The sequence below is a fragment of the Podarcis cretensis genome (assembly GCF_951804945.1).
Source record: "Podarcis cretensis genome assembly, chromosome: Z".
Lineage (NCBI taxonomy): Eukaryota > Metazoa > Chordata > Lepidosauria > Squamata > Lacertidae > Podarcis > Podarcis cretensis.
In genome coordinates this window covers 18,623,389-18,649,522 of record NC_137184.1, presented here as the reverse complement: position 1 = coordinate 18,649,522, position 26,134 = coordinate 18,623,389, and the positions used below count along the sequence as shown (strand labels likewise).

At 43.5% G+C, this 26,134-nt stretch overlaps 1 protein-coding gene across 1 annotated transcript; it reads right to left on the bottom strand.

Moving 5' to 3' along the window:
• Nucleotides 1–5,934: 5,934 nt before the first annotated feature.
• Nucleotides 5,935–25,964, bottom strand: LHX3 (LIM homeobox 3; the record flags this gene model as incomplete). The annotated part of the gene is made up of 6 exons (XM_079961422.1): nucleotides 5,935–6,741; nucleotides 7,277–7,448; nucleotides 9,557–9,708; nucleotides 11,136–11,338; nucleotides 13,200–13,371; nucleotides 25,895–25,964. The coding sequence occupies 6 exons, from the start codon at nucleotides 25,962–25,964 to the stop codon at nucleotides 6,350–6,352; spliced, it is 1,161 nt and encodes a 386-aa protein (XP_079817548.1). The 3' UTR covers nucleotides 5,935–6,349.
• Between the last annotated feature and the right edge of the window lie 170 nt (nucleotides 25,965–26,134).

Below are 26,134 nucleotides of genomic sequence, written 5' to 3'. Positions count from 1 at the left end.
ATCCAGAAAAAATGACAAAGGTACTTTAAAATATGCAAAAAGTTAAAATATAAAAACAGGTTAAAATTCACCTCAACTTTCTAAACATCTGCACAGGCTGGTTTAAAACAAGAATGCTTTTGACATATGCTGCAAAACGTACAGCTAAGGCACCAGCCTGATATCAAGAGGCCAGGAGTTCCAAAGTGTAGGCGTTGCCACACTAAGCACCCCGTTCTTACAAACGCAGTACTGGGGGTGATGATGTGCATTCATCAGCCTTTGCCATAACCATTACTAACTCCAAAATGACAAACGCCTGTACTGCTGAATACACTTTTTTATTATTCTGGACCTAGTTTTTCTTCTTGAAAATAAATGAAAATATGCCACCCAAACCCCCAAATGGTGTGGTGTGTACACAGTCAAAGGTTTTGCAAAACAAAGGGCCTTTTTTGCTTGACAGTTCTGTTGCCTGCCTGCCTGTCCTTGCCGCTCTCCTGCCGCCTTCCCTGCACTCTCTGCCCCACCACATGGCTCTGGCCTCGGCACCAGAACAAGCCAACCCCTGATGGCATCTGTGCTAGTCAAGGTCCCAGGAGAGGCCGGCGTCCCAGGAGGTGTTGGCCACAGCTCGGCAAATCTCTTCGCTCCATTAGGCACCAAATTGTGACATTAATTCTAACGGCTCTGTGGAGATGTAGCTGTCAGGGGTGATTTACTCCCCTCCAGCTGACAGGGGGACATTTACAAGCCTCCCTGTGAGGCGGGCCAGGTGGCCTCGGGTTGTATTCATTCATCCCAAGCTTGGTGGCGGCAGTAGCAAGTAGGTGGAGGGTTTAATCCTCGTGGCCCCTGCCCCCCGCCAAAATGAGTGGGCTTGAATGCCCTTGAATGATAACTGGATGCAGAGGGGGAGAGTTGGTATTCAGGGCTCCCCATCAAAATAGCCCACATAAATCTCTGTGTATGCGTTTAAATGCAGCAAAGGGGTTTTTTTGCGTGCTAGAGAGAGGTCTTTTCAAATGTCCTTTATTACTGCCCCTGCTTAATTCTACATTCCAGTAACAAGAAAAGACTCAGCGGTGCCCAAAAGATGACCAAGAATATTTTCCATAAATACAAGGAAATTATAAACCAAGGAAAGCAAAAGAAACAATCAAACACATAGTTTGCTAACACTAGAGCTTGAAGACATCTAATGAAACTGAATGTTGTAAGATTCGGGACGAATAAAAAGAAAGCCTTCTTTACACAGTGCAGAGTTAAACTGTGGAACTCACTGCCACAGGAGGTAGTGAGGGCCACCAAGTTGGGTAGCTTTTAAAAAGGACTGGGTAAATTCATTGAGAAGACTATCGAAGGCTACTAGCCACAATGACTATGCTCTGCCTCCACAGCTCTGCCTCCACAGCTTCTGAATGCACCAGTTGCCAGAAACCACAGTTGGGGAGAGATACTCTTGTGATCAGGTTCCACTTGCAAGTTTCCACAAGCATCTGGCTGCCCACTGTGAGAACAGGATGCTGGATTATATGGCCTGATCCAGAAGGCTCTTTCTGATGTTCTTAAATTATAGGCCAAGGAAAGCAGATGAAACAGCCTACACAGTTTGCTATCAAATCTTGCCTATATTGTGGTGTCAGGCTCAGGATTCTTTCATGTTTGACATTGCCCCAGATATATGGATGGTGTGTCAGATGTAAGCACAGAAAAACAGATATGTTGAAAAATAGATTTTGAGTATGTATATATTCATAATCACAGGAACTCCCTAGCAGGGGTTCTGTCCCAACCTTCATGCTGTCTGTCTGCCCATTGAGAAATCATCCTTAGAGGCACTGGCTGAGTTGGTGTGATGTCACAGAAGCCTAGAGATCCAGGGACGTCTGCTACGAAAATAGTCGAGTACCAATTCTGTAAGTCTAATTCAAACACCCCTGTTCTGTGTTCCAAGATGTAAAGACCCCTTCATCGTCTGTTTAACTCGCTGTTCGTTTTCCCTCCTTTTCTACTTTGTGGGAAGAAGGTTTTGTTGGCATAGTATGTAATGAATTTTAATATTTTTAACTACTGATTTTAGTGTTGATTTTTGTGCACAGGCATGGTCCTCACAATAAACGGATTTGATTGATTGAGTGTTCCAAGATAAGGCTGGGGCAGAAAGCTAGATGGTTATGAAGGGTGGGCAGAGGGGCAGGACAGCTCTCCTTCAGTCCCCTCACAAAGCCCCCCACCAACTTCTATTCCTTCTCTCTTAATCTGGGCCCCCAAACACCAGGATGTCTCCCCACAGAGGCCCATCTTGTGCTTGCAAGACTATAAGGCCTTCCTCTGTTTCTAAGGCATTTGGCAGACTGAGCATCAGTTTCATTTTGCATCCCACATTGGGTCACATAGTGTCCATCTAGCACATTGTCTGCAATGACTGGCAGTAGCAGAAGCTCTCCAGGGGTCTCTCCGAGCCCCACCTGGAGATGCCAGTGTGGATTGAACCTGGGATCTTCTGCTTGCAGGGCAGGTGCTCTGCAGCTGAGCTGTAGCCCTTCCCTTGTCGTTAGATCTGCTTGGCACAGTGCTGCTGAAGCACAGAGATCACATAAAAGTCATCCTGTGAGTTACACACAAGCTTTGTGACAAAGGTTGATCACTAATTCACACTCTGATCCCACGTTATTTGTGATTCATCTGGTCGCCAGGTAGACGCAACCTGCCTGGAAACCTGCCGCACCTGCCTGGAAACTGTTTTGATGAGAGGATTGGGTTGGATTAGCAGTTCTTCATGTGACACATCCTCACCTGTTTCCCCCCTTCTGTTTCCTTATGTTCACAAGGATCAGGTTACCCACCATCTTGGCAATGAGAACGATTCAAGGTCAGGCTGCCCCACCATCTTTCTCTCTGCTGAAATAGAGAGCTTATGAGACTCAGGAGGCAAATGAGGAATTAACTGTATTTATCCACAGGGTCATGAGGAGGTTTAGAGAAGGTTCATTTTCCATCCTGCTGGAACCCAAGTGTGGCTAGTGGCACTGAAAGCGGCTTTATTGTGGGATTTCTCCATGGAAGGGGATCCCACAGGAATAGTCTTTGAGACCATCAGAGGAATGGGTCCTGGCTTCCAAGGACACCTCAGAAAGACATCAAAAGAGCCTTGTGGCTGAGGCCAAAGGCCATTAGCCCAGCATCCTATCATCATAGTGGCCAATCTAGGAATTTAGATAGACGACCTGGAGGTTTCATACAGACACACTGGTCACCCAGAAACCCATGGAAACCCCACAAGCAGACATGAACACAAGAGCACTCTGCCTTTCTGTAATTCCCAGCAACTGGTATTATTCAGATATGTTTACTGCCTCCAACAGGGGAGGGAAAACATAGCCATTATGGAAAGTAGCCATTACCACTGACCAGGCCTGGGCTGCCTTGACTTCAGACCCCTTCAGTCCACAGCCTGGGATGAAAGAACAGACACAGAAGACAGAAGGGGTCATTGGAGTGCCCCCCAGCACTCCCCCCAATAGTGACCGGTAAGTGTGGGAGCTTTATGGAGGTACAACCAGGAGAATATTTGAGCACATTGAGCATGAGGCCCCATCAATCTTTTGCTGACAAATTTATTGAAAGTCTTCACGGTATTTGGTCAGAGAGAAAGAGACAACAGACAGAACACATAACCAACAGGTAATATTCAGCATTACAGGTTATGATATACAGGAGTCTGCTTTGAAAAACACAGAGGTTCCTGGAAGAAGGAGGAGGGGGGATGCTTAGAAAATGTCCCTTGAGGGCTTTAAGATGGGTGCTTGGAAAGGGTCTGTCTCCAACAGAGACTGTGTTAGGGAAGCTTTTGGCAATCAGGCAGCAAAGAAACGAATTCCTTTGCAATGACAGCCTCACAGAGGGGACTTTATCCCTAGCAAACTAATGAAATATGGACCTTGATTTGCAGTAAATGTTTAAGCTGCCATCCTGGACATACTCTGATGTACATACCCCATTGAGCTCAGACTTGCTTCTGAGCAGACATGCATAGAACCTTAATTGACTCATTGGTTTGATTGCCCAGTTAAAAACCTTTTGCTCTCCAATAAATAGGACATATGCTTCTCTTCCCCCTTTAGAACTATGTTTCAAATCTTACACACAAATTAATGCAGCTTTAGCAAGTTAATGAAGGAGCTGGCTCTTGCAGCAAAACCAACAAAGGGCCGGGTGGCTTCTTAAGGGACTAGCAACTTGATTATGCTATAAACTTTTACAGATAAAGCCCACAGTGTTATCTGCTGAAATAGATCACAATCCATCAAAGATGATGCCACAATCCATTTGCCCTGCCTTTCCCTGACCAGTAAGATTGACTTCTGTTCTACATCTTTGGATCATCCAAATTTCTGTTTTATTCACCCTGCCATGCTTTTGCGTGTTTTCATATTGCTGATTTGCTGGTTTGGGGCTGTGTGTTTTAATGAAATATTGTTCATTTTTAGATAGTTCGCAGCGTCACCTTTTTTTTTAACATTCAAGGGTATTATAAACGCTTTTAAATACATTTATAAGCCTTTGAGGTCCAACAAGGCTCTTTGTTGCTGAAGGGAATAAAACCCTTACAACGAATTGACAGGAATGCTTTTGATCAGGGAAGCAGCATCCCATCCCCCCATTATGTGGGACTGCAGGGAAATAGGAAGCCTGTAGTTGAAAAAAGGTAAAGGACACCTGGACAGTTAAGTCCAGTCAAAGGCGACTATGGGTTTGCGGCACTCATCTCGCTTTCAGGCTGAGTGAGCCGGCATTGGTCCACAGACAGCTTTCCGGGTCATGTGGCCAGCAGGACTAACCACTTCTGGCACAACAGGACAGAAACCAGAGCAAACAGAAATGCCATTTACCTTCCTGCTGTAGCAGTATCTATTTATCTACTTGCACTGGCATGCTTTCAAACTGCTAGGTTGGCAGGAGCTGGGACAGAGCAACAGGAGCTCACCTCATTGCTGGGATTCAAACTGCCAACCTTCTGATCAGCAAGCCCAAGAGGCTCAGTGGCTTAGACCACAGTGCCACCCACGTCCCAAAATTGCAGGGAAATAGGAAGCCTGTGACAATGTAGGTCTCACCCCATTGGCCTCCAGCACCCACCTTCCCACCCAGTTGCCTACACTGCTTGGAGAGAAAGTAAAGAAGTGTGGGGAGTTGCGTGGGGTGGGGTGTTTTCTTTCACCTCTCCAATTAGGAAACATGGAGGGGGAGTGGAGCAGAGAAGGCCAGGGCTCACAGTTATTGCAGGGGGTTGGATTAGATGACCCTTGGGATCCCTTTGTGTCACCGCCATTCCTGGCAACTATGCCGGGCTCCCTGACATTGCACAGAAGAACCACTTTTAAAAGGAGTAACTTGAAAAAGCACACAAACCCCATTTCCCACTCCAGGAGATGAATGACACATACAGACCACTGATCTCTATGAGCCTATGATAAAATGAGAACCGGTTCTGTAATTAATACACCTTATTCACAGCATGATGGAAATAATACAGCTAGTAGCCTACAAATTAGGGCCACCTTGGCCATAAAAGAAAAAAGAAAGAAAGAACATTGCATCATTGGCATTTGAAAACCTATGTCTTGGGTGCATGCATTTTTTTAAAAAAGGAAAAAACCCATTCTCCCTCCCTCTCTCTCTCTCTCTCTCATATTCTTTTAAGAGTCTTCTTAGAAGGGTATTTCCTCAAAATATCTCACCTCTTGGAAGTATTCACACACACACACATACACACACCTTTCTTTTCACTGTGGAAAGCAATTTTGAAGCTATGTAATTTTTTCAAGAGCTTCTGATAGGCCTGGGATGGCAGAAAGGCCAGTCTTTCCACTGAGAGATGTATGGAGAACAGTGTTATTTAAAAAAAATAGAAACAAAAACAAAAACAAAATTAACATCCCTCCCCAGACACACATATATCTTATGGAAAGCACAAGGTCTGTTAGGCGCTCAGCCGCACAGCACCCTGTACAGAAGCTGCAACCATCCTTAGGGGAAATACCGAAACTTCCTGGCATTTCCCCTAACCATTTGGTGCCATCAGTAGGGTTGCCTGGCCCTGTGGTTCAATGGCAAGTGGCCCAGCCCAGGAATCACTTCCAGACTGTCAGTCAGGCCCAAAAGGCATCTTGGTCCATATATATATATTTCCACACATGCCCCTAATATGGGGCTAGTCCTGCAGTTGGGGCAGTGGATGTTGTAGGAGGATTTCCTCCATCATCTTTGCTGGCCGATCCCAACGCCAGTTGAGATAACATTGTCATTCCATTTTTTAAAAGTCTCAAGGGAGCGCGCACACCCTTGCCAGATGTGATGGGCTCCATCAAAACTGGGCATGATCCACTTCGTCCAGCCATGAGGCAGGACTTGCAGGGAAGTCTGGGTAGCCCCCGCTGCTCCCCGTGGAGAGGTCCGAGCTGGGTCCATTCCCTGCCAGTACCCTCATGGGCTGGGGCACTCCCTGTCCGCTCTGCCCCACCAGGCTGAGGCCACCATCAGGGTAAACCAGGCTGGACATCAAGGGCTGGTGGCCAGGCAGGGCCTGCAAAGGGCTGGTAGGGCGGAGGTCATGATACTGGTCTGGAACCGGGAGTCCACTGTGCTCCAGGGAGAAGCCTCCATTGCCCCCAGCCGGCCGCCCCAGGGCAGGAGAGTTTTCCCCAAGGCTGCCATAGACTCCGTTGGTGTGGCTGATCTCAGAAATAGATGGTTCATCTGGAAGAGGGGGGAAAGAGAGAACAGCTTTATTTTTATTTTATTTTTACAAACTTTGTTGAATTAAAAAAACAACAACAATCACCAAGCATAACAAATTGTCTTCCAAATGCATGTCCAGATGTTGCACATTGCAGTGTGTTGGGCTAGATGGCCCTTGGGATCCCTTCCAATTCCTTACCCTCCAAGTGTCCCAGGGCCAGTCCCAGATTTACAGAAGCCATCCCATATTCAGATCTGAGTCCTGTTTTCTTTGGAGAAATGTTGGAGGGTATGGAGTTATGCAACACCTGAACCAAGGAGATACAACCTCTAGAAGACAGCTGAAGTCAGCCCTGTATAGGAAGTCATTTTTTAAAAAATGCTTATTGTTTTATTATGTTTTTATATACGTTGGAAGCCACCCAGAGCGGCTGGGGCAACCCAGTCAGATGAGTGGAGTATAAATAATAACATTGTTATTAATATGAAATAGAGCGTCCCTATTTTCATTGGAGAAATACTGGAGGGTATGCAGTTCTACAATTCTATGTACCTGTGAAGGAGACCTCAGCGTCGCTGTCTGGGCCCTCTTCCTGGATGCTCTCCTTGTCGGATTTAGAGTTCCCTCTTGACCGCTTCATGTTCCGGAAGTATTGCCCCCACCTCTGCCTCCCAGCGTCTTTCTTGAGCCGCTTCTCTTTCGCTCTCCGATTCTGGAACCAAACCTGAGGAGGCAGCCAGGAGAAGCTCTTAAATCTGCAATGTTTAAGTGCTCCTGAGAAAGCAACTACCATCCTGGGAGCTGCAATTCACCTCTCACTGCAACATGGACATTTCCCCAGAGATGTCCATCTCTCACTAATTTTTATTTTTCTGAGGGTTGGGCATCTGCTACAAGTTCAAGCTCACATTTACAATATACAAGTTTATATTGACCTCTAAAGTTGTGGGATTCTGTCACCACAGAAATGCTATTAGTTTCCATCAGGTATAGGTATATCTGTGAGTATAGGGCGGTATATAAATGTCAATAATCATCATCATCATCATCATCATCACCATCATCATCATCATCATCCTAGCATATGAACTTGATTCTTCAGTGTAGCAGCAACTACACTTTGGAACTCCCTGCCTCTGGATATTTTGGCACCTGCTCAAACATTCATGTTTAGACAAGCCTACCCAGATGCTTAGAAAGTTTTGTACATTTTCAAGTACTGTTACTTGATTTTATTGTTTTATCTTTTTGTAAACTGCCTTGAAGGGTCTTTTTTAACAACCAGGTGGTATTTAATTTTATAGCATAAGCAAATAATATATTGAAGATGCACCACTTTACCCTGGCCTTGTGGCAGTAATTTGTTTTAAACTTTTTTGTGGGGCAGTATTCAACTAAGTTTTATTTAGAGTAGATATGTTGGAATTAATGAAACTACCTTAGCCATGGTCATTCATTCCAGTATGTCTACTCTGAGAAAAACTTAGTTGAAAAAAAGCCCTGTGTTTTTAAATTGCTGTAACCTTGTGGTAAAGGGCAGGGAAGACATTGAATAAATAAATATTTATTGGTATTCCTACCTCCAGTTAGCCATTCATTACCTGAAGGTGTCCAAGCAGTTAATTTTTTATTAACGGTTAATTATCCAAGCAGATAAATAATTTTATTTATCGCTTTTGCATTACAGTACAACAATTCAAAACATGCATGTAATAGGACAAATAGACAATATTTAACAACACATTTAAATGCCAAATTGCTTTGATGAATTTATTGCTGTGTTTGCTTTATTTGCATGTTATAAGGATTGCAATCTTTTGTTGTTCTTAATGCCATTGTGATTATTGTGCTTTGAGCTCAACATCCATTGTTGGAAAAGCAGAACAAAAAATATCAAAGCAAAGCAAATATTTATATTAATAATTGTTTGTTTCATAAAATTTATACATTCTCAAAAGTAAAAAAACAGCACCCAAAGCAGTTTACAAGAAGATAAAACAATAAAATCAAGAAAAATCTAAAACATAGAAAAGTAGATTAAAATCTACAACTTTCTAAGCATCTGGACCCCTTTGTCTAATTGAGAATGTTTTTAGCAGCTGCCAAAAAGAGTACCGTTAAGGCGCCTGCTTGCTTGATATCCAGAGGCAGGGAGTTCCAAAGCTACCACACCAAAAGACCAAATTCTTACAAAGGTATACCGGTAATTATTATGTGGCACCTATATTAGTGCCAATTCTGCTGATTGAAGCAGTCAAGAGGGCGCATGATGGGTAAGGCAATCTCATAGGTAAACTTGTCGCAAGTTGTTAAGGTTTTATATATACTAACACTAACAACTTGAACTTGGTTCAGCGGCAAATCAGCAATCATAGCAGATCTCTGAGCACAGGTGTTATATGCTGACAAGGCACCAGTCCAGCCAGCAATTGTGCTTCAACATTCTGCAGTGGCTGCAGCCTATGGATCAAGCATGAGGGAAGCCCCACAGAGGGCTCAGTGCAGTAATCCAACCTTGAAGTAAGCAGTGAATGAACTACTATGGCAGTGCTTTCCCAGTTCAGGAATGCCTGCAGCTGTCGCAGTTGGGTGACAGTCAATATTCGCACATACCAGCAACTATTTTGCCAACCCAGCACACACTCTTCTCTCTCTTTCTCTTTATTTAAACAGTTTATATACTCTTAACTATAATGGTCTCTAAGCAGTTTGCAAAGATGCAATTCAGAATCAGTAAATATATATATATATAATCAAGCATTAGTTAAAATGCTTGCTGGAAAATGCCTGCTCCCTCCCTTGCCCCACCCGCCCTCAGTTAGGGTCACTCACCTGGACCACCCTCATATCCAGGCCGGTCTCGGAGGAAAGCTGTTCCCTCACATGCCGGGCCGGCTTGGGGGAATTGTTGTATGCATTTTTCAAGGTCTCCAGTTGCTTGGCTGTGATTGTCGTGCGGGGTCTCTTCGCTGTGGACTCTGCTTCTGCAAATGTCCCCAATAGACAAGGCATCAAAGATCCCAAAGCTCCAGGAGCCACAAACCTATGACCCTAAATCAACCCCCAGCCCATCCAATTCTCTGGATTGTGGGTTTTGTTTTTGTTTTGTTTTGGTTTTTTTAAGAATTCTTTATTGTTGTTTTTTTCATATATCCAAAATAATACAAGCAAACATTTTTTCCCACCCCTAACCTTGTCTCCCTACCCTCCTCAGAACAAAAAGTGTCTAGTAACTTTTATGCGCATGTGTGTGTACATGCATGCTTTTCCATAAATTTCCAATAGGCGATTGAAAGCCATATTCCTTAGATATTAAAAATGAAATAAAGCCTGCCCAAACTTTTTTAAAGTCCTTTGTTATGTTGTTTTTCCTTCTTGTTCTAATTGCACACATCTGTTTTTTTCCAAATCTGAGCTGTCCATTCAATCCACATAGCTCTGGAAAGAGTTCGCCAGTGCTTCATTTCTCTGGTCTCTTTTGAACTAATGGTATAAACAATTCAACATAAATGGGACTGAACTCTATAACAAATCCTGCATAGTAGGAGACTGGACAAGGTGACCTTTGGCATCCCTTCCAAATCTACAATTCTATGATTCAATTCTATGGAATCAATTTACTAATTGTACTGTTCATATTGTACTATTGGAAAACCTGGCTACCTAAACTTGCATCTGTTATTTCTTCATTAATCCCAATATCACATCACCTGGATTTTTTTCCAGCAAGGGAGAAGTAATTTGGGAATCCGAATATTTACACACATAGTGAGATTTTTATACCAATAATCAGCCTCTATTAACCCAATAAAATAAACTTTGTCAAATTTTTACACAAGCTGGATTTAGTTTAATCAAATAGATAGTTTTATTATAAAAGCGTATGTAAAAATACAAGCTCTGAGGCCCTTGACAAAAACTGAAAATTTATTAAACACAATGGATAGAGGCAGGGGGAAGAGTTAAATGGTACTCTTTATTGCTTAATGTAACTTATGGATCTATGGAACCCCTTCAAACGATATGGGAATCAGATATCAGCACACAAATTCTTCTAATGGATTGGAATAAAATTTAGGAATCAACACCTCCAAAATCTGTTTCCAATTTTCTTAGGGAAACTGACCAAGTGACTGTGGCTCTGCCCATTTCCATCATATACCCTCTGACAGATTCCCCCTGATAGAATGTGGTCCTCAACAGAAAATACTTCACCCACCCCAGGTGAAAAGAGAGGTTGGAGAACTTTCAAAGCAGATAAAAAATCCATGTGACAATGAGTGTGCCAAGACACTCCGTACCAGGGAAGGCAACCCCCTCAAAGTGAGCACGACTTTGTGAACATCTATGGTGAAAATGTTCCATAAATATTGGAGATGAAATAACAGGGAGCCTTCTGGGTGCGACCCACCTCTCTGCTTGGCTGTCTCGTAGTCAGCTTTGCAAACCAGGCGACTGTCCTCCATGAGGTAGAATTCGTCCCCTGTGGCCAGCTGCCGCTTGCAGACAACACAGGAGAAGCAGTGGAGGTGGTAGACGAAGTCTTGGGCTCTCCGCACAACCTGTGTTGGAGGAATCCCCTGTTGACAGGCCGCACATTTGGTCCCAAACCTCCTGTTTGGTCATTGAAAGGAAGAGAGCTTTAGTTATGATTCTTGCATGGCAGAGGGTTGGACTAGATGACTCTTGGTACCCCTTCCAACTCTACAATCCTATGATTCTGTAAATTAATATGTTCTGATTCCTTCCTTGAAATTTTCCTATCATTGCTGAAGAAACTACATTCCTGTTGCGGTCCAGGATAATTTGCCTTGCGGGGGGTTGGACTAGATCAGGGTTTCCCAAACTTGGGTCTCCAGCTGTTTTTGGACTACAACTCTCATCATCCCTAGCTAGCAGGACCAGTGTTCAGGGATGATGGGAATTGTAGTCCAAAAACAGCTGGAGGCCCAAATTTGGGAAGCATTGAATTAGGTAATCCTTGGGATCCCTTCCAGTTCTATGGTTCTATGATGCAAAGAAGATGATCCCATAGTCAATTGACAGCTCCTGGATGTACTTATTTATTATTTACTTATTTCATAAGATATTGTATGCTGCTCAATTGTAAAAATAAAAATAAAAAAAAACCCAAAGTCATTTTACAAAAAAGATAAAGCATTAAAATGATCACTAAGAAAAATTGACAATAATGTAAGAAATTCAAAAAGTTAAAATAACCAATAGACTAAAGACAAATTAAAACTCATCTTTAATTAAACAACTTCAGCAAAGTCTCTTGAAATAAATCAGCAGGGACAAATTTTATCTCATAAAATTTATACATTGCTTGATACTAAAAAAAACCCTCACAGCTGTTTCCAAAAAGATGAAACAATAAATTTACCAATAAGAATTAATAACAATTTAAGACTTTTGAAAAGTTAAAATAATAATAGACTAAATTAAAACTCACACCAACTTTCTCAATGTCTGGAGAGGTTTGTCTAAACAAAAAAAATGTTTTTAGCTGGTGCCAAAAAGAGTACTCTGAAGAAGGTGCCTGCCTGATATCAATAGACAGGGAGTTCCAAAGTGTAGGTGCTACCACAGTGAAAGATTTGAGAACTTACAAATGGGGAATTTATTGTACAATTCTGCTGTTGAAGGGGCCCAAGAGCATGCTGGGGCACCTTCCAAAAAAATGGACACAGAGTGAAATCTGGAGTCATGCGCACTCATCCCCCTGAAAGTCCATAATGCAAGTGCAAGTGGTACAGGGAGCTGGCTGTCTTTATTCATGATGGGAGGGGAATTCTGTCCATGCCCAAGCAAAACCTGGTTGTTGCAGGTGGATCAGGCCAAAGGGGGCCCATCTAGTCCAGCATCCTGTTCTCACAGCGGCCAAATGCCCCCAGAACCTAGGAACTGAGATAGACTGCCTCTGGACCTGGAGGTTCCATTAGAACATAACAAGAGCCTGGCTGCTGGTTTTGCCTAAAGGGAGTCTATGTCATACAGCATCCTGTCCTCACAGTGACCAACAAGCCCAACAAGCGCAACAGCAACTCTCCGGTTCCCCACCACCTAGTGTTCAGGAGTAGACTGCCCCTGGGCATGGAGGTACCACTGTCATCATAAACCTGGCCACAATGAGGACTGGTGGCTGGACTAGACAGGCCACTGGCCTGATCCTGCATGGCTCCGCTGGTGTTCTTATGCCTCCAATGGACAACTCTTTCTTTGGCTTTTGCAGGATATGAATTGGCCTGAGTCCTACCTCCAGGCAAGGCTTGCAATTATTTAGTTGTGATTCCTACATTGTAGGGATTTGAACCAGATGGCCTTAGGAGGATTCCTTCCCCTTCTGTGATTCTTTGATTCTGTGACCTTATTTTGTTGCACAGGGGGTGGATCCCAACAGGGATCTCCCCTTAGGAAATGCACTCCCTTGTGGCCCATTTGATCCCCCTCCTCCTCCACCCCCAGGACTCACTTAAAGAAGTCCTCCTTGCAGTAGACGCTCTCCCCGCGACTGAAGCACTTCTCCGCTAGCTGGACTTGACAATCACTGCACTTCAGGCACTTGCTGTGCCAGTGCCGGTCCAGCACCTTCAGGATGAAGCGGTCCACAATGTGCTGGTTGCACCCTGCGCATAGCGGGACCTCTGTCGGGGAGAAAGACACAGAGACACCTGTCAAGCCAGGTGTTTGCAACCTTGCAACGGGTTTGATGCAGCAGCAAAAAGGGCTAATGAGATTTTAGGCCAGAGCAAGGGAAGGAATAGTACTGCTCCATTCTGCCCTGCTCAGACCTCACCTGGAGTCCAGTTTTTGGCACCACATTGCAGTGGGCTTAACTAGATGGCCTTTCGGATCCCCTTAGTGTAGGACGGAGCGTGAGAGGTGGGGGCGCTGAGTTTTTTTCTGCGTTGCACAGGGTACTGCTGAAATTTGAGAGCCCAAAGTCTGCCACTGGCCCCCTTCTAGAATACTATGATCCTTTAGCTGTGATTCCTGCAGTGCAGGGGGCTGGACTAGATGGCCCTCATGGTCCCTTCCAATTCTGCAATGCTGATTCTAATACATCAATGATTTTATTTATAAAAAAAAACCCAAACCATTTTTAAAGCATTCTAAAAGAAGTTTAATATGTTCTCCCAGCCACTGATCTCAAATGTTGCCAGAAACAAAGACTTCCCTTCAAAATCAACGATTCTATGATCCCCCAAATGCCTTATGGCCGGCCGGTAAATACAGTGATAAATACATAAATAAAAATTAAAAACATAATAGAATATATCCCTTACAGGTGTTAAAAAGAAAACAACCTGGAGATTTTAGAGACATGCAGATTAGTTCGCTCAATTCAGTAATTGAGTGATTAATCTAGGCATGTCGCTCTCCCCTCACTTCTGCCTCTTGCGCGCCCAGTTCTTGAGCGGTTGCACAGCGCCTTGCGGATGGATGCCGGTGAGCCTTTTTCGGGGTGGGGGGAGCACAATGTCTTTCCTGCCCCCCCTTCACTTCCACTGGGAAGCGAGCCGCCCACTGGCACCCCCAGGAACTGGGAAGTGGGGAGACAGAGAGAAATGGATTGTTTAAGGAGCAACCCGATCCTAAGGCACGTTGGCTCAGAAGCAAGGTAGCAGGATCATGGCCTTGGCAGACGGGGAACCTGTTGCATTGCTCACTTTTGCTATGGCTTCCTCCGCCGCCCCCATTTGTCCCCCCCCTTTTTTTAAGTATTTGTCGATTTTCCAAGGGGGGGGGTCTTCCTCCGCCCACCCATTGGTCTGAACCCACACGCGTCGCCTTCCTCCTCCACCACCGCTATCAAGTCCTATCAAAAAAACGAATCAAATCCCATCAAAATCACCGCCAAAAATAGGAAAGCTAAATTATTGCTGTTGATTTTTCCTTACTGGTAATTTTATGGTTTGTGTAAAGTGCTTTGAGGATGTGGGTGTTGGGTGAGTTTTTAAACAATACAGCGGTGTATAAATTTTACGAAATAAATATACGATAAGGATTCCCTCCCCCACCGCGCGCGCGCCCAGTCGTGGGCAGGGTGCAGAAACAAATCAAGGCTCAAAATGTGGTTTTAAAACATCCAGCCCTGCCTCGTTTTTGCCTGGAACTTTCCTTGCTTTTCCTTCGCGTTTTGTTTCTTTCTTATTTTATTCTGTTGTTATTATTATTACTCTGTTATTTGTTTGTTTTCCTTTCTGGAAATTTGGGTTTCGACGAGTTTCAAGCGCCTCCCCCGCCCCCCTTTTTTAACACAAGGCTGGTTTTCGTTTTCAGTCGCGGCAGTCGTCATATCCCCGAGAGTATTTTTGTGCGCGCTACTGATTTATTTTAGATACTTCCTTTCCTTGAACTTTTTTCTGGCGAAAGACGTCAGCGGTTCAGATGCATTGCTTTTGACACAGCGGTTCGGGATTTTAGGACTCACCTTAAATTTAGGGTCGTGTGTTGTTTTAAATGTTTTTTTAAATACTAGGTTTTAGTGCTGCAACCCGCCCTGGGACCTTAGGGTGAAGGGCGGGCAATGAATAAATTCATGATGATGATTAATCTATTTGACGTTTATTGTTGTTTTAACTATCACAGTCGCATCAACCACAGGAATACACACACACACACACACACACACCAAAATTGAGAAACAGCTTCAACCGAAATATGCCTTTACATTAATTTATAGCAAAATAATATGAAAATGAATGAAAACTGTTGTTGTTGTTGTTAATTCGCATTTACCTATATCTATATCTGTAAAATTGAAAATAAATCCTGATAGCACTTTATTTAGAAAATTGAACAAAACATAGTGCATAATTGGAGGAGTGCGAAAAAGAGAAAGTTTTTGTCTTTCTTAGTTCAAGGAGACACTCAACTAAACATATGAAGTGTTGTTGTTGTTGTTGTTGTTGTTGTTGTTGTTGTTGTTGTTGTTGGGAAGAGGATCCAAGCTTGAAACCAATCAAGTTTTTCCCCTCCTAGGCCAGAACTTGACTCCACCCTCCACCCAAAAAGCCGGAATGACTTATTTGAGTGTCCGTTTCTACACATGATTTCCTTTCTCTGGGTTCCAGACACGGTTTGTGAGAAGAGCAACCAACAGCCAGGACGGGTCACTTCTTAACCTTTTTTCACGAAAAGGAACCACAAAGACTCTGTGATTGATTCCTGTACTGCTGAGGGCTGTACTAGCTGATTCTTTGGGCCCCTTCCAACTCTGCTATGATTCTATTAGTCTTCGCAAACGAAATAAATAAAAAAAATACTTTCCAAAACAAAATAACCTTCCCCAAACGAAATTTTAAAATTCCCCAGGTTTAAAATAATAACAATTCTCCAGCTTGACCCTAACTAGGCTCAAGTCTCATGGGGGGGGGGGCGGGGACGGTTGGCTTGATTTCTTTTTACGTTTTTTAGTTCCCTTTTCGCCGGAGAGCTGCTGGAGAAAGGTTCAGGGGCGAAAACGCCCCCGCCCCCGCCCCCGCCCCCAATCACAAGCCGATGCATTTACCAGGACGGCGATAACTCAGTTGCATGGAGCAGTAAGACTCTCACAGGAACCCTTCCATCCTTTCTTTAAAAATATGTTAATATACAAAATAAACCACAAATAAATAGCATAAATAAATAGTTACCACCACCACCCCATTTTAGCTATTATTGGGATTTTTTCTTTAAGAAGGCAGAAAACACTCCGGTCCAATATTTTCTCCGCTGCGACTAAAACAATCCTGTGTGTACGACTGGCCGATTGGCATTCATTCCCCATTTTACTTTTTAATTACGGTATTATTATTATTATTATTATTATTACTGAATTTTTGATGCCATTGTAAATGCAAACACAACTTAAAACTCAAAATCGAAAATCAAGAACATCTATAAGGAGACATTTCTGTATATACCTGAAACCCACTCAGTTTTGGAGAAGGTTACATTATAATATGCTGATTTCCGATTATTGATATTCATTGTTTCTCTTTCTTTATTATAGGAATCAGCTGGCCATGGGAATAATAATAATAATAATAATAATAATAATAATAATAACAACAATAATAGTAATAATACGGATTGATAGAACCAGACCATACTATATGATGAAGCAATAAAATCATGCCCAACAGCATGGAAATTATTGGGGGGGGGAATTGTCCCCTTTTTGCCTTTAGCTTTTAAGATATTTTTTCTAATAACATAATATAATATAATTAATATAATATGCATTATACTCAAACATATAATCAATCAATAAGTTTATTGTTCCAGCCAAAGGCCATGAGAAGTCCGTAGCGATATATTCATAAAATAATACAGAGCATACATCTATGATATAAACCAGCATCCATTGTGTAAGATAAAAATCTGAAATAGATTTCCCCGTTAAAGTGGTTCAGTTCTAGAGCTTATGTTGATATTTTTTAGGCACCCCTGTTTCCCTTTTCAGCCCGTTCCCTACGTTTGTGTTCCTTCTGCAAAGTATAAGATACAGGTAGTCGTTTATATGATTTATATTAACCGTCCACCCAAATGCGATTGTGCAAATATATATATATATATGGTGGGAAAGGTCCAATTCGGCGGAGGGGCTCTCCAAATCTTCCTCCCTCGCAAGAAGTTTCTTGGCGGCCCCGATCCACCGATCATTTTCTCTCTCCCGCTCAGCCAACATCCCCAACCCCAGCCCCTTTCCGATCTCCCCTTTCCTAGATGGACAGACAACTCTTTTTCGGACGTCTCTCCCCCGCACCCCGGATCTGGAGGAGGGGGAGAAAATCCGAAGACAGAATTGGGGGGGCGCTCCCTTTTCCCTCCTTCTCAATATTTTATTTGGGTGGGGACTTGTCTCCCTTCAGATGAGCGCCCCCCCCCCATCTTACCTCTGCGGGCCAGAAGGGCGAGGAGCGTCTGGGTGCCGACGGGGGGCTCCATCCTGCCGCACCTCCAAACTGGGCAAGGCGGACGTAGGAGACTGAGGGGCGGGGCGGAGAGGAGAACTGCGAGAACCGCCCCTTTAAGGTGCGCGGTCGGGGGAAGCCCAGCCTGCCCGCTCACGTCCCCTCCCGCCGCTTCAGCACCACGGACAGCGATAGTGCAGCCGGGTATTTTGAAGCAGGAAAGCGGCTCTGAGTTTTTACAATCAACGTGTATACGTTTTACTAAATTTTACTAAATAAATGCCCGGCGGAAACATAAGGAGCATACAATTAGCAGAGAACTAAAATGTTGTCTTAAAGGTTTCGAAAGAACTAATAAGAGGAGACTGAAATATTATCATCAATATTTCACCAAAAAATTTCACAAAACATCCCCTGAATGTAGTAGCTTGGCTACTGGGAGTTCCAGCCAAAGCGTTGCCTCCCTGAGTGAGTCCCTGAGTTGGTTTATTTGCTTCACGGTACACCGTGAAGGAGCCCCTTTGGCGCAGAAGACGAATGGGGGCCTAAGTATTCCTGACAGGTGGCCATCCAACCTCTATTTTAAAACCTCCAACGAAGGAAGTTTACGCTTTTTTAAAAAGTGGGGGATCAACCTGCCATGCCGTGGAGAAACTGAGTTTTGGGCGTATCGAGGATCCCTGTTTTCAAATTGGCTTGATTTTCATTCGTGTATTTCTTGTGAGCCGCCTTGAGACCCAGGTGGTCAGACGGATTAAAATATACATAAACCTTACCTTTTTTAAAAAATACAAAACAATAAAGGGTTTAGAAATCACTCAGTCACTCGATCAATCAATCCTTTTTTTGTTGCTGCTGAAATAATCCATCTATCTTTTCTATTATTTATTAATTAATTTCATATTTATTTCATACAATTTACACACTGCTTTGAGGGGGGATACCTCAAAACAGTATCTACAAAAGATGATATGACTGAGAAAAATTTGGCAGCGAGAGTTTGAAACTTGCACAGAATTGAAACGCTATAACAGGTTAACATTATTTCTATTATTAATTATTAATTAAGCATATATTATTTATTATATGTGTATCCTGACTTTTCCCTAGACTCCAGGTGGCCACAAATTAAAAGGCAGAGAAAATACAAAAACTTAAAAGCATGCAAAAGAATACATATAAACCAGCCTGACAGTTTCATGGGGACTTTTTGTGATGTTCTGGAACAACAATTTCAAACTTTATGCTGCTTTTAACCAGCTGTGACACGATTTCTTTATGCACTTTATCTTTGGTTTACTATGTTTAATAATAAAAGTGAATGATAATAAAAACATGCAAAAAGTAATCGTTGAAAAGGGAACTGAACTCTTCTGCATGTCCTTATTAAGCCCTTGCTCGGACTTTGCTCCCTTGGACGTGAGACCCGTCGATAGATAAAAGGCACTTAGACAAAAGCCCCTGCCCCCGCCCAACTTTCTGCAGCTAGAAATCCTGCCCTTCAGGCTCTATTACTCCCTGAGCTGCTAGTTTTCTAGCGGCAAGGGCCAGTTTTACCAGCGTTATAAATGCCCCGCCCCCACTGGCAGACCCCAAAAGGCAACTTGGCTGGTCCTCAAAGGCACTAATTCCTGCATTGCAGGGGGTTAGGCTAGATTACCATTGGGGATCCCATCCAACTCTGTAGTCCTATTACAGTACCTCCAAAGGTGGTGGATTCTCCTCCCAAAGTAAACGCAGGAAGAAAAAGGAGCACAAGGAACACGTGCCCCCCCCCCCCAAAAAAGGACGGCCCTTTGCTCTGGCTATAGGCGTCTTCCACTGCCCATGGATCAATGGGTGGGGGGTGCCTGGGGAAATCAAGGCGAGAGCCCAAGATCGATGGTGCACAGCAGGCAGGTGGGGTCGAGGAGTTCCCCGGAAGGAGAGTGAGGAAAACAGGCAGGAGAAGATGGATAGGGGTGTTCCTCTGGGAGGGGCCAGGGAGGCCGGATTCCGAAGGGACCTGGTCTTCGAAGGTCCCGGTTTGCCCCTAAGAGGTCCCGCCTGGCTGGGACGCTTTTCCCGTACACAGGATCATAGAATTGTAGAGTCATAAGGAATCCCGAAGGGCCACCTAGCCCGACTCCCTGGAGCGCAAGAATCGCAATTAAAGCACCCCATGAATCAAACCAGCGATCTGTAATTTTACTTGGACTATGTAGATTGCCGTCAGATCCTATCTGATAACGCTGCATTTTGCAGAATCTTGTGTGACCTTTTCTTCCTTCTTCTTTTTTTGGAAACTAAATACACATTATGTGTGCAATGCAAAATATAATTTATGTAACATAAACATTCTGCAAGCCTGCTTTGACGCCATGTGGATGACAGCATGCAAGGACTATTGCTATTAATTATTTATTAACTTTATTTACCGCCTTTCATCAAGAGACCTCAGGGCGGCTTATAGCACAAAACAAAGAATACATTTTAAGACCAATTTCAGTTACTTTAAAAAGAATGTTGCTGTTTTACTTTTGAATGCATTATTTTTTTCCTACCAATAACTTCATGGTTTTATTCGTCTCATAAACCACTTTGAGGCTTTTAAACCATCAAGTGGGAAATAAAGATTATGAAATAAATAAGTGATAAAATTACATAGTTAGTTATTCAGTTTATATCTCACCCTTCCCCTGAAGGATATAAATTGAATACTTAATAAATAATTTTAATAATATTAATTTTGGGAAGCAACTGTTTTTAAGGAAAGCGCTGCTGATGGGGGGGTGTGTGGGTGTGGGTGTGTATTTAATTGTTTTAAATTATTGCTTTCCCTCTCTCTCTGTTTACGCTGCATTTTGTTTGTTTCTATTTTAACTGTAACCTGCCTCAAGTTCCTCTCGGGGAAAAGGCTATCATAAGGGATATAAATACAATATTATTATTATTATTATTATTATTATTATTATATAATAATAATAATATGTTCGCCTCACTGCCAGGACGATCTCAGCGTCTAAAAAGCGGCATCTCTCTCTCTGTGTGTGTCTCTCTCTGAGTTGTCTCATAAGCTAATCTCAGGCCCTTCATACTGTGTGTTGGCAATATGCAAAGTTATTTAAATTTAATTTGCTAATGGGTCGGAGGAAGGCAATTTAATCAGCTAAAAGGTTCCCCAGCTGGATGAGTTACTGCCCGTTATTCTCCAGCCTTTCCTTTTGGGGGTCCTTTTCCTAGAAGGCAGCATCCCATGACGCGTGGGGGAGAAAAGCACCACGACTCTCACCCAGGAAGGGCAAGCTGACCCCACCGCCACCCCAAGAATTCATGACTGGGAGACACCCCTGGACCTCTTTTGGATGATATGGGGAAAGGTGGAAAAGTGAGGAGGGGGAGGGACAGCGGGAGAACACTAGAATCACAGAATGGTAAGGCTGGTAGGGACCTAAAGGTCATCTCCACCCCCTTGCCCCACAATGCAGGAATTCCAGCTAAAGCATCCTTGACAGGTGACCATCAAACCTCTGCTTAAAAGTCTCCAATGAAGGGGGGCGTCCATCACCTTCCAAGGGATTTGGATGGCTTTTGCAGTCAGATTCTCTCCCCCCCCCCCCCCAATGTTTATTGGAATCACCAAGCTGGGTGCTGAGAAATTCTGTCCAGCCCAAAAGCTTTCCAGTGCTACTCTGGGCCACCAGAAATCCACCATTCTGCTTTACCTTTTACCCCCGGGGTGTTTGCAGCGTCATTCCTCTAATTGCAATCTGGTTTAACTTGGGGAGGGGGCAGAATTAACTTGTACTCTACCCTGGAAGCTGTTGGTGAAGGATGGGTAATAAGTCCAATGAAATCACTGCATTATGTCCTACCTAAGACTATTTTCAACCTGCTGTAACAAGATTTATTTCCCTTCATCTTTGGTTTATTTTGTTTATTAATAAAATTAATATTTTTTTGGAAGCCCAAAAGGGGGTTATGGATGGCTCACCCCTGAATTTCAAATGTGTCTTTTTGACTTAGATTCAGCCAGACTTTTTTTTAAAAAAAAGAAAAAGAAATCATTCTCAGGACAGGAAATTCACTGCCCCATTCCAGTTCCTTAGGGTAGAGTGTATTTAAACAAGAAGAAAAATGGAAGGCGAGTAGCTGAGAGTCTAGGTTATCTGAGAAGGCCAAACATCCCAAATCCCAGAAAATTAAACATGGAGAAATAGAGCGAACAAAAATCAATTGGATTGGGGGGGGGGGGGAGTCTCAAGATGCCCCCGGAGGCAGAGGTCTGCCTTGCATGGGATGGCATCAAGGCCATAGATCTGGCAGACACTCCTGTTTTCTTCCCTTTTAATTTGTGAAGGCCATTGTGTACATTTTAATTTGTGAAGGCCATTTAAAAGTATTACATGTCTATTGGCAGACCACACTCAACAGCCCAAAAACAACATCTGCTGGACCCTTGAATCCCATAGAGATTGCCAAAAGGATTTTCTCTCCAGGAAGGACGAGGCCATGAATTGTGCACTATGATTCTGGCTGTCCATCCATTCTATCTGGTGCAGAATTCTCATGCCTAAACATACACAAAGATAATTGTGCTTAACCTAAGCTACCTTGCAGGGTTGTTGTGGAAATTCAATGAGGATTAGAACCCGGGAGTTAACCAGGGTTCAGATCCCCACTTGGGCATGAAGCTCACTGCGGGACATTGGGCTGATTACTGTCTTCTCTCAGCCCAACCTACCTTTCTCATAAAGTGACCAAGGTGACCAAGGGTCTGGAAACCAAGCCTTATGAGGACAGGGCTCTCACACGGAAGATGGAGCAAGCTTGTTTCTTCCTGCTCCAAAGGGTAGGAGCTGAACCAATGGCTTCAAGTTACAAGAAAAGAGGAAGAATTTTTTGAGTGTAAGAGCCATTAAACAATGGAACAGACTCCCCCAAGAGTTGGTGGACTTGCCTTCCTTGGAGGTTTTTAATGAAAGGTTGAAATTCCTGCATTGCAGGGGGTTGGTCTAGATGACCCTCAGGGTCGCTTCCAACTCTACATTTCTATGATTCTACTGTTTTGGGTATTCAGTGAGGACTAAAACCTGGGAGAAGCCAGGATTCAAATGAAGCTCAATGGTCCATGAAGCTCAGTGGGTATGAACTTGGTGGTCTGTCACTGCCACCTCTCAGCCTAAACTCCCTTGCAGTGTTGTTGTAGGGATTAAACCAGGCATAGGCAAACTTGGCCCTCCAGATGTTTTGGGACTACAACTCCCACCATCCCTAGCTAACAGGACCAATGGTCAGGGATGATGGGAACTGTATTCTCAAAATATCTGGAGGGTCGAATTTGTCTATCCCTGGATTAAATGAAGAAAGCGAGAGAACCATTTATGCTGAATTGAGATCATTGGAGACAGAAAGGGGGGGGAATAGAAGGCAATAAATAAATGAATAGTGCAAAAGGAGGCAATACTTTTAAGTCATTTTAAAATTGTACTTTAATGCTGAAATCTGCCCTGGGCCCTTTGGGAGAAGGGCAGGTAATAAATAATAATAATTTCAATTCAATAAGTTTATTGTATTAGGCAAAGGTATTGACAATTTCATTGTGATTTAGCAACCTACCAGCTTAGTATTAATACTGTAGTGCAGAACATACAAAGAATCCTAGAATGGTAGAGTTGGAAGGGACCTCAGGGGTCATCTATCTATCTATCTATTTATTTATTTATTTATTTATTTTTCTAAAATTTATACATCGCTTGATTGTAAAAAAAAAACTCAAAACGCTTTACAAAAGGATAAAACAAAAGAATTAAGAACAATTCACAACCATACTTTAAAACATACAAAAACATAAAATACTAAAACCAATTTAAATTACCTCCACTCTCTAAGCATCTACAAAGAAAGAATGTTTTTAGCAGTCACCAAAAAGAGTTCAGCAAAGGCGCACGCTTCATATCAATAGGCTGGGAGTTCCAAAGTACAGGTGCTGCCACACTAAATGATTAAGTTCTTACAAATTTGGAATGGGTATAATGTGGCTCAAACATTCTATGGTCTTTAAAATGTGTTTGTGGGTGGGGGTGTTGGTTTGTTTTTGCTTTTGTTGTGTACTTTGTGTTCTCATTTAGTATTTTTATGTTGTGAACAACCCTGTGATCTTCAGGTGAAGGGCAGTATACAATTAGTAGTAGTAGTAGTAGTAGTAGTAATTCCACTGCTCAAAGTGGTTGAGTAGGCATGTGCTGGTTAAGTTGCCCTTGTAAGTAAACTGGTCCCGAATTTTTAAGGGCTTTATATACTAACAGTAACACCTTGAGCGCGTTGCAGAAATCAGTAGTGAAGTAACCAATGCATGAACTACTGCGGCCAGCCTTTCCCTGTCCAAGCATAGCCGTGCAACCAGCTGCAGTTGGTAAAAAGCACTTCTGGCAACTAAGGCTTCCTGAGCTTCCAGTAATGACAGAGCTGGATTCAGAAGCACCCCCAAAGTGCAACCTTGCTCCTTTATGGGGAGTGCAAACCCACACAGGAGAGGCAACTCACCCGTTTCTCGGACTCGGGACATCTAAGCCAACCTCCTGTAATGCAGGAATTGCAGACATCCAAATAATAGTAATAATAACAACAGTGACGAATTTTTTAAATAAAAAAAATACACTTAATTTGAAAAGCAAATAAGAAATGAATAAAAATAGATTTTTTTAAAAAAAAAAATCAAATTCCTTGTAGTGCAAGCCTGACCAACTCTACTCTAAAGTAAGCCTCATAGAGTTAGCTGAGCTTACTCCCAGGAAAGCGAGCGCAGGGCTGCGAGGCCCCCAGACCCACCACCTCTGGGAATTGTCCCCATTCTTTTCTTTGGTCCTATTTTATTTTATTTTATTTTTGGGAGTTTAACTTGGCGCCAAAAAGTTTAACTTGGGGTAACGTGTGTGTATTTCAAGGGATAAAAGGGTCGCCTGTTATTAATTATTATTATCATTATCATTATCATTAGTATTACTTCTTCTTTCTGCCACCCCCCCCCAAAAAAACACCCCCTAAGGAACAGGCAGGGAGGGCCTTTATGGAGGAGAGAAAAGCACCCGAAGGCACGAAAAAAAAATTCCTTCTTCTTTCTCCCCCCCCCCCAATTTGGTCTTATGTCCACACACAAAATAATTGCACCGTTCCCCCAAAATCAGGTCATCCATTTATTTATTTACTTCTTTGTTTATTTATAAAAATATTTATGATTGGCAAAAAATATTTGAAGGACTCCTAACCTACATACCCCGACCCCCCTCCGTCTACGTTTCTTCTTTCTTTCTTTTTTTCTTTCTTTCTTTCTTTCTCTTCTAAAAAGGAATTTCGATTGCTTTTGTACGATCCGAATAGAAAAAGCGATGCGCCAAGCGGATTGGAGCGGGGTCTCCCCAATGGATCTCCAAGAGATCCAGACACGGCTGGATCCCCGGCCGGGGAGGATGAACTTTGGAAAAGGATTCCCTCCGTCGCTTCTCAGGACAACCCGCCCTCTCCAGCACCAAAAGAATATTTAAAAACAAAAAACAAATGCAAATTGAATGAATACACTGACATCCAGTAAATAAGGTCGCTGCAGAAAAAGGCCGAAGGAGATGCAAAACCTCGAAAATTTCCTTACAGGAAATCAAGCATAATTAGGAGGAGAAATTAATAATAGTTGTTACAATAGTAACGATGATAGCAGTGATAGTCATAATAGTTGTAATAATTTGTAGTAGTGCAATAAAGATGGTAGTAATAGTAATAGTAACAGTTGTAATAGCAATAGTGCTAACAGTTCTGAGTATAATAATAGCACCAAAGAGTAGCAACATCCTGAGTGGACCCCCGGCGCCTCCTGCGCTGCTCTGCCCTCTCCAAAGAGCGACTTGAGGCACCTGCAGCCCACCTGCCCTCACCGGAGCCCGGAGCCCCCAGGTTGTAGAAGCGCCTTCCTGGAGCTCCAACTTCCCATCCCCGCTGACACCGGTTGCCTTATCCTCCTTAGATCTCCCCGCAAGGAGGGCATCCCCGCAGACCTGCTGGACGCTGCGCGCTCTGCGGGTTTCTTCTTTCCTTCTCTTTCTTTAAAACCATTCCTTTCTTCCATTCTGCCTCCGTTTCCTTCAAAGTGCTTCTCAACCTTTCCTTCCTTAATTTATCTTTTCCTGTCTCTCTTTCCCCCCTCGGACCCCCAGGCCAGATGGCCGCCCCAACGGCCAAGCCTCCTCCTCCTCCTCCTCCGCGCGCCGCCACCGCCCCGTCGGGTCCCCCTTACCTGCGTTCCGGCCGAAGGCGCAGGCCTCGGCGGGGGCCGCTTTCTCGGCCCGGGCTCGCTCCAAGAGCATCGTGCTGGGGCAGAAAGTGAGTCGAGGTCCCTGCTGGGGTTTCGGGGAAGGGGAAAGGCACGCAAAGACACCCAACCTCAGAGGGAGCTCTGACGGCCAGCCTGGAACTCCGGGCGCTGCTGCTGCGGGTCCTTTTTACATTCCCTCCGCGGAGCCCGGGCTGCGTCAGG